Genomic DNA, 8,679 nt, shown 5'->3' on the forward strand with positions numbered 1-8,679 from the left:
TAAACATACAACAATATATGCACAACATAAATTAAATGATGAGATGAAAATGTGTTATAACAGTAGGGGGTGTGTTTTGTTTAATTAGAGATCAGCTCACTTACCCTACTTCATGAGCAATTACTTTCTGCTGTACACCCTTAACTCATATTTATAGCTTTATTTATAACTTTATAGCTTTGTTACAATGTTTTTTATAGTTCATGGAAATTACAGTAGGGGGTGTGTTTTGTTTAATTAGAGATCAGTTCACTTACCCTACTTCATGAGCAATTACTTTCTGCCGTACAACTTTAACTCATATTTATAGCTTTATTTATAACTTTATAGCTTTGTTACAATGTTTTTTATAGTTCATGGAAATTACAGTAGGGGGTGTGTTTTGTTTAATTAGAGATCAGCTCACTTACCCTACTTCATGAGCAATTACTTTCTGCCGTACACCCTTAACTCATATTGTTACTAAGTGAGACCTGCTATTGGTTTCTCCAATGAAGGTCAAGATATTGCATGTTTATAACAAAAACACAAGGCTGTTTAGATTAAATATAATTTTTAATTTTGATTTTAGAATATTTTTTCTGTTGTTAATCAAGGAACTGGCAGAAGAAGACCTGTGTAAGAGTAGGAAAAGGTTAAGAGACAACAACAACACAACTCTCCAGGCTGAAACGGAGGAAGCCAGAACTCCCAAGAAGAAGAAATCCACCATAGAGAGGCCGTTTAGTCCCACTGAATCGTTAAGTACAGATAGCAGCAGTGTGTGCAATGAAGAAAATGGAAATGAAGGAGATAATGAGGAAGGTGACGGTGAGCTATTCAGTTCTCCTCCTTCTCCAGTCTATAATGTAATTCAGCCGTTCTCTGAGAACATGAAGATAGAACAAGAAGAAAGGTTTGTATCCTATTTTTTTTTTTCTTCAAATGTATACTGTTATTGTAGTTCTGATAGAAATACAATGAAACTGTTAAAGTTATTGAAAATAACAGAATGATGTTTGGTGTTTTGTTTTAGCCAAATGACCTTCAGTGCGATATGGTCATTTGGCTAAAATGTTGACTTACTCCTTTAGTGAGTTTAGCCATTTCTTAGAATTTTTAACTAGAATGAGATGGGACACTAAAAATATATGAACTTGTTTAAAAATCACTCAATATTCTTTTCATTATGAATCCCAAGAAAGTTATTTAAAAAAAAAATTATATCTTTAGCTCTGTGTGTTTGTTGTTCATGTAAGGTTTTGATGTAATTAAGTCTTCAAAGTTACACAAGCAACAGATAATCGTAAGGTTTTACTTGCTGATTTATATACCGTAAGAGCATTATAAACATGTTCCTTCAGTTGAGTTTTTATTGTCCAGTATTTTCCAGAGGGAGTGCCACAGCACACTAGTGTGTTGGAAGTGAACTGATGTGCAACAAATAAACAAAATTCTACTTATCTACAGCTGTTGCAAAAAATAAACTATTATAATAATTTAAATTACAAGTCAGTTTGAACATGATGACCAAGATAAGAGAAAATACAGTTGCAAGCCATTTGCTTTACCATTGTCTGCTCTTGTGTGTGACTGGCTTTATTCTCACTTTGTTATAAGTACAGAGGTGTAGTAGGCTAATTAAAAGTGGGGGGGGGGGCAAGGTTTATTTGACTGAGTGAAGTGAGGGAATGTACACCTCAGGTGCACCTATTACAGCCAGGGTACAGAGTTCACCTTAGGGCCGTGGAAACTCTTGTGTTCCAGATTAAATTTTGATGCATTTTACTGGAACATATTGAAAAGTGGTGGGTTCCAGACCCACCTCCTCTCACACACACACACACACACACACACACACTTCTCATGCTGTTAAAGCACCACAGTTAATGGTGTACTACATTGTTTGTAGTAGTTCCAGATTTGTCATCTGAAAGGAAGTTTGGGAAATGTTTGTGTTTTTTTTTTTGAGAATAAATAATAAAAACTATTTGCTTTTCAAAACTTTGTATTTAGTGTAGTATTTTAACATGTATTTTAACATGGAAATATTTTTAAATAACAAATCTGATACTCGCTGACCCCTGTTTTTACTGAATTTAACTTTCAATAATAGGTAGTAATGAGGTCAAGTACTGATTCAGTTGTCACACTGGTTTTCCTGAAAAACCCATAGTATTTTAGTTTCAAGTTAAAGGAGGTTTTACTTATGATTCTCCTGTATGACATTTTTTGTTTTCCATATACCAACCATTTAATATTCGTAACTCTTGTAGAATGTAGGTTTATTAAGGCCTAAAAATTTTAACTATAATTGTACAACTGTTGTGCTCTTAAAAAGCATAAAAATCAGACACCGAAACAATTATTTTTCTGAAATTTGTGATCTTGTTTTAGAAATTACAACTGGCTTCCAGTTCACGCTGGAATTAAGTCGAAGAAAAAAAAAATCATCCTTTGGATTTATTACGCTTTCTTCTTTTATTTCACTGCAGTGCAACAGTTAAAGTAGAAGTTCAAGAAGATGCCCAAAAGATTTCTGAAATAACTGAGAATCAAAATCAAGATACCTCTTCAATGTGGGAGGAACCAGAAAGAGTTATGTTGTCTCCTAAGATTAAAGTTGAACCACTTCCACTGGCCAGTGAAAGTGAAAATACTCCTTTACAACAGCAAGTCTGTAACTCCTTTGTTGATACTGTTGTGGCCTCTTATCCACCTCCCATTTTGTTGCCATCAGCATCTTTGTCACCACTGATCAAAGTCAAAGAAGAAGTAATTTCAGATAGACCACAGCAGGTTTCACCAATTCAAGAAAATACCAAACAGTCTCCTTCTCCACTAAAAATACCAATCTTTCATCCTGGTTTACCCATAGATTCACATGTGCCCCTGAAAAGCCAGTTACCAAGAGTAAATGAGGTTTTGGATCAATTAACACCTTCAAGTCGGGACACCTGTACTCGCACACCACCTCTAAAGCCTCAAGAGATCAAAAAAGAGCCGCTTGATCATCAAGAAGTTCCTCCTGAGTCTTTGTTTTTATATAGTAAATCACAAGTATCAGAAGCTTCAGGGATAACCTCTTTGACACTGGAACATTCATCTACTGTAGCTTTTGCTACAGAATCTAAACCTCATCAGCTGCTTTCAACCCCTATACCTGTAGATGGGTCAGTAGTAAAATCCACAGTGAGCACAGGGCAGACTTCATCACCAGCACTATCACTGTCAATGTCAGCTGTGATCACATCTACAGCTTCAACTGTTACTACAACTTTCACCTCTGCTACAGCAATTGTAACAACCACAACATCAGTCACCAAACCAATTCCTTCTGGCATGCAACCATCAAATTCATCACCGTCTTCATTGCATCTTTGTCAAGAAGCTCTTGTGCCTCCCAGTTATTCTTATCGACCTTACTTCTCACCCCACTTGCATCCTTCTGGAATGCCCCTACCTCATCTTCCCTACCCTCCATTATCCCCAAACCATCAGCAGTCATCACCAAAAGTGAGGGTTTCTCCAGCTTCATCTCCTATGTCTGGAATTCCAAATCATAGGGGGTCAGAAAGAACTCCTTCCAAAGTACAAACACCTTCATCTAGTAACTGTGTCTCAACAGGAATTAGATCCTCTCCTCCACCCATAATCACTACTTCATTTCCTGGAAAGCCATCATTGTCTGCTTCTCATACACCTCTAGCACCAACAGTCTCCTCCACTTCTGTTTCAGCATCCAGTACATCCTCCACAAAAAGTAATTCGATAGAATCCTCTCCTCCTAAAGAAGCCAAAAACAAAAACGTGTTGCCAGAAGTCCTTAAAAGCGAACCATTGGGACGTTTCCCATTGCATGAGTCAAGTTCTGGAAACAAAGGACAAGATGCTGAATGCCACCGCAGTGAGTCAGCAATGTAAGTTTGTAATATTTCCTCTCTAAAATTTAGATATAAAATTATGAACAGGAGTTTGATGCATTAGCTTGCGAGATATTACAAAGAAAAAAAAAACCCTCTGTGTTTTGTTTGATAAACAGTGCATCATTACCATGGAAATTTGCAACAAAAGTGAAATATGAAGGATTAAGAAATTCATTTCGACAATACTGAAACCATAATAATAATAATAAAAGTATACTAAAAATGACAACCATAAATAAGCTTACATAATAGAGGCATTTGTAAAAATATCTATGAAGAAACTTGTCTTTTAATGACATAAAAACCATTTATAATTGTTTTTAAAGCTACAGTTATTTCAGATAATTAAATATTCATGTTGAGTAGTTTAAAATGGGTTTCGATTGTAAGTGCTAAAAGTCTTAAGTGTTGCTCTTGGCATTTATTTTCTGTTTGATGCAGGTGTATTTTGTTAAATCCATTTAATTTATTATATTATAATTATAAAGTTGGTAAAGATGGATTCAATTCCTGGTTAAAGTGGTTGTTCACTTGATAAGGATTCAGTAATCCTCGAAATGAAGAGAACCTAGATAATTCCCAGCCCATTGAGACCCGAACCCAAATAATTCCCAGCCTATTGAGACCCAAACCCAGATAATTCCCAGCCTATTGAGACCCAAACCCAGATAATTCCCAGCCTATTGAGACTATAATCAGTGCATTAATAAGAAAGAAAAATACCCAGATAATTCCCAGCCTATTGAGACCCAAACCCAGATAATTCCCAGCCTATTGAGACCCAAACCCAGATAATTCCCAGCCTATTGAGACCCTAATTCCCAGCCCATTGAGACCCGAACCCAAATAATTCCCAGCCTATTGAGACCCAAATAACCCACTGAGACCTGAACCCAAATAATTCCCAACCCACTGGGACCCAAACCCAAATAATTCCCAACCCATTGAGACCCCAACTCAGATAATTCCCAGCCTATTGAGACCCAAACCCATATAATTCCCAGCCTTTTGAGACCCAAACCTAGACCCATTGAGACCTAAACCCAGATAATTCCCTATTGAGATTCAAACCCAGATAATTCCCAGCCCACTGAGACCTGAACCCAAATAATTCCCAACCCATTGAGACCTAAACCCAGATAATTCCCAACCCACTGAGACCTGAACCCAAATAATTCCCAACCCACTGAGACCTAAACCCAGATAATTCCCAAGGCTGGGAATTATCTGTGCTCAAATCCTGATTAGATTTTTTTTATATATCATGATTGCTTACTTACTTAGTAAGGAAATGAAATGAATTTTTCGGGTTGAAGTGTTGAATGTAGCAGTTACCTGTTCTACTACTTGGTTATACAAATATTATTTGAGAATATGATTAAAGGGTCCTGGATCTTTCCAGTGAGCAGAACCAAGCACAGTATGCTCATAATTTGCATTCTGGTCAACTTTAAATGCATTCAACAGATGTCCTGTACTGGCATCATAAGAATCATGGTATTTTTGTAAATTGTTTTTAAATATCTCTCATTGGAACAGATTAAATAATTAACTGTTAATTTTTTCACCAAAGAAAATCATCAAATTTAACATTTTAGACTGTATTTTTGAAGCCCTATCTCTTATTAAATTAGAAAAAAAATTACCACCTATAATTTTAGGTATAACTTAGTATTTTAAATTGGGCTAGTAACGAAACATTTTGAATTTTTCATGCCAGATTTTTACGAAGGCACACACACGGAGTAGAGTTCAACTCTTGTGCACGTACAGACCTTGTTTTTAAACCTGTACCAGACTCAAAGCTAGCTAGGAAACGTGAAGAGTTAGCAAGAAAAGCTGCAGAAAAGGAGAAAGAGGAAAGCAGGGATAAAGCAGTGAGTATATTAGCTGTTCAGGAGGGACAAAATGTAATCAAACTGTTTAACTTACAGATTTCTAGTTTATGATCTAGATGAAACTGTAGTGATAAATTCATTAAGTTTCTAACACGTTTACCAATGGAAAAGGTTTTTTTGAAATGGTGTCGCTATAACAGTGTGAATCATCTGTTCGTTTCGTGACTAAATACAAAAGAAAATGGAAAACCAAGTATGCAGTTTCTGTCAAAGTTTTAGAAACTAGACTGAGCTAAAACTATCCAAACTTCTTTAGTTCTGACATACACATCAGGATGTCTTAACACGCGTGTACCAGATAGTTTGGTAAGTTAACTGGCAAACCACTCGGTAACTAATTACTTTTTTTTCTCTTTCCATCATGCTAGAAGTCTGCAGAAAAGAGTCATTGTGGAGAAAAGTCAACTTTAAACTCTCACCGCGCAGAAGCTCACCAGCAAGCAAGTGTTGAAAGTACGATTTCCCGAGGCTACTCGGATATGCCAGCTCTCCGTCAGCTCAGTGAATATGCTCACCCACATGCTATGTACTCCCCCGGTTATGTTCGGACCACAGCAGCCGGCCAGTTCACTCCAATCACTACCGCATCAGTGCCTATTGGAGTACCACATCCAAGCATGGACCCGTTATTGCAGTACCAAATATCGGCAGGAATGTATGGTGCTTCTGCTCGTGAAAGGTTGATACGTTTTTAGAACATTTGTGAATAATTATTTTAAATACTTTTGTATAGTGGCTGTTTTTTATGATACTGATACGAAACGCGTCAGAATGTGTGCTGATACATAGTAACGATTTATATTTGACAGTTTGTGTGTCTGGAATAATATCCATGTAATTATATTATATTTGTAATAATTAGAAAAGTTTCATCTTTACTCCAAAACATTGATATTTCCTATCTAACTTAGCTGACTTGATAAGATGTAGGGCAGTAGATCTTCACATAAGTTTTGTTTTCTTGTAACTTAAACCGACATTAATAATATCTACTCATCAATTTCATTTACATATGTGTATATGATCATACTAATATGGTTCTCAACAATAGAAGCAGGAAATTAATTTTTTTTACAATTTTTGAGTTTATATACATGAATTTAAAATGTTAAGAGTTTTTTTATCCTTTTAGGCTTGAAATGGAGTTGGAAAGAGAAAAAAGAGATCGTGACTTTCAAGAGAAATTAAAAGCTGAAATAGAAATGAAGGCACGACTACAGCCAAATGCTTTTGACCCTCATTGGCTAGAATTCCAGCGTCGTTACGGACCTGTGGTCTCTGGAGCTGGAATGTCTGGAATGATTCCAAGTACTTCAAATACTGGTCTTCATGACTCTCCATTCAATGTCTATGCTTCGTATGATCGAGAACGTCTCGAGCGACTGGGTATCCCCACCACTATGTCTGAAGGAGGACATCCAAATCTTGACCGTTTGACTGCAGAGCGACTTCACGGTGAACGTTTGGCTTTGGCCACAGATCCTCTTGTCCGGCTTCAGATGGCAGGGATAACACCGGATCTACAGAATCATGCCCATACCCATGCCCACACTCATGCACATGCTCACACGCATTTGCATCTCCACCCACAAGATGCCATTTCTGCAGCAGCCGCAGCAGCAGCCGCAATCTTTGGAGGGCCACATCATAATGATCAAGCTCACCCATCATCTGGCCCACATCCACTCTTGCCACCTTCAGTTTATCCACCTCCACGTGCAGGGTTTGCACCCCCTAGAGGAGAAATGTTGTATCCAGGCCAAGGTTTGTTACGACCAGCTTACGAGGACCAGTTTGCTCAACAGGTTAGTGAACTTTGGTTTACAGCCTTTGATACATGCAGGAGGATATAAAAGTGCTCAAAACTAAATATGCTGACATGTTATAAACCTTCTCAGTACTGTTTTGGTATGACATAATATAAACGTACTCGACTCAAGATAGGTATGACAGAATATAAACCTACTCGACTCAAGATAGGTGTGACAGAAGAATATAAACCTACTCGACTCAAGGTAGGTGTGACAGAATATAAACCTACTCGACTCAAGATAGGTGTGACAGAATATAAACTTACTTGACTCAAGATAGGTGTGACAGAATATAAACTTACTCGACTCGAGATAGGTGTGACAGAATATAAACTTACTCGTCTCGAGATAGGTGTGACAGAATATAAACTTACTCGACTCGAGATATGTGTGACAGAATATAAACTTACTCGACTCGAGATAGTGTGACAGAATATAAACTTACTCGACTCAAGATATGTGTTACAGAATATAAACTTACTCGACTCGAGATATGTGTTACAGAATATAAACTTACTCGACTCGAGATATGTGTGACAGAATATAGACCTACTCGACTTGAGATATGTGTGACAGAATATAAACTTACTCGACTCAAGATAGGTGTGACAGAATATAAACTTACTCGACTCAAGATAGGTATGATAGGATATAAACCAACTCAGTACTAGATAGTTAGGATAAGATAACCATTAATTATATACACACATAATGTTGCTGAACACTACATATGTAAAACAGGATATAAATCTGTAGAACACTAGATAGGTAGGCCTGGCATGTCCTAGTGGTTTGGACACTTGACCCACAATCTAAGGGTCTCGGGTTGGAATCCCATCCATGAACATACTTGTATTTTCAACCTTGGGTGTGTTATAATGTGATGGTCAATCCCATGATTTGTTAGTAAAGAGTTGGTGGTGGGTGATATTGAATAGCTGCCTTCCCTCTAGTCGTTCACTCCTAAATTAGGGACTGCTAGTGCAGATAGCCCTTGAGTAGCTTTGTTCAAAATTTAAAACAAACACTAGACAGGTAAAACAGGGTATAAACTTGCCCAACACT

At 37.1% G+C, this 8,679-nt stretch overlaps 1 protein-coding gene across 1 annotated transcript in view; it reads left to right on the forward strand.

The window, feature by feature from the left end:
• Positions 1-8,679, forward strand: part of LOC106466616 (arginine-glutamic acid dipeptide repeats protein-like) — a 152,492-nt gene that overhangs the window by 135,179 nt on the left and 8,634 nt on the right. Inside the window, exons 14-19 of the mRNA XM_022394657.1 lie at positions 201-222; positions 572-895; positions 2,475-3,899; positions 5,626-5,782; positions 6,172-6,482; positions 6,936-7,608. Of these exons, the coding sequence (XP_022250365.1) occupies positions 201-222; positions 572-895; positions 2,475-3,899; positions 5,626-5,782; positions 6,172-6,482; positions 6,936-7,608 (2,912 nt within the window). The remainder of the gene's footprint in view (positions 1-200; positions 223-571; positions 896-2,474; positions 3,900-5,625; positions 5,783-6,171; positions 6,483-6,935; positions 7,609-8,679) is intronic.

Source organism: Limulus polyphemus, unplaced genomic scaffold, assembly GCF_000517525.1.
Source record: "Limulus polyphemus unplaced genomic scaffold, Limulus_polyphemus-2.1.2 Scaffold2323, whole genome shotgun sequence".
In the NCBI taxonomy this organism is placed as follows: domain Eukaryota; kingdom Metazoa; phylum Arthropoda; class Merostomata; order Xiphosura; family Limulidae; genus Limulus; species Limulus polyphemus.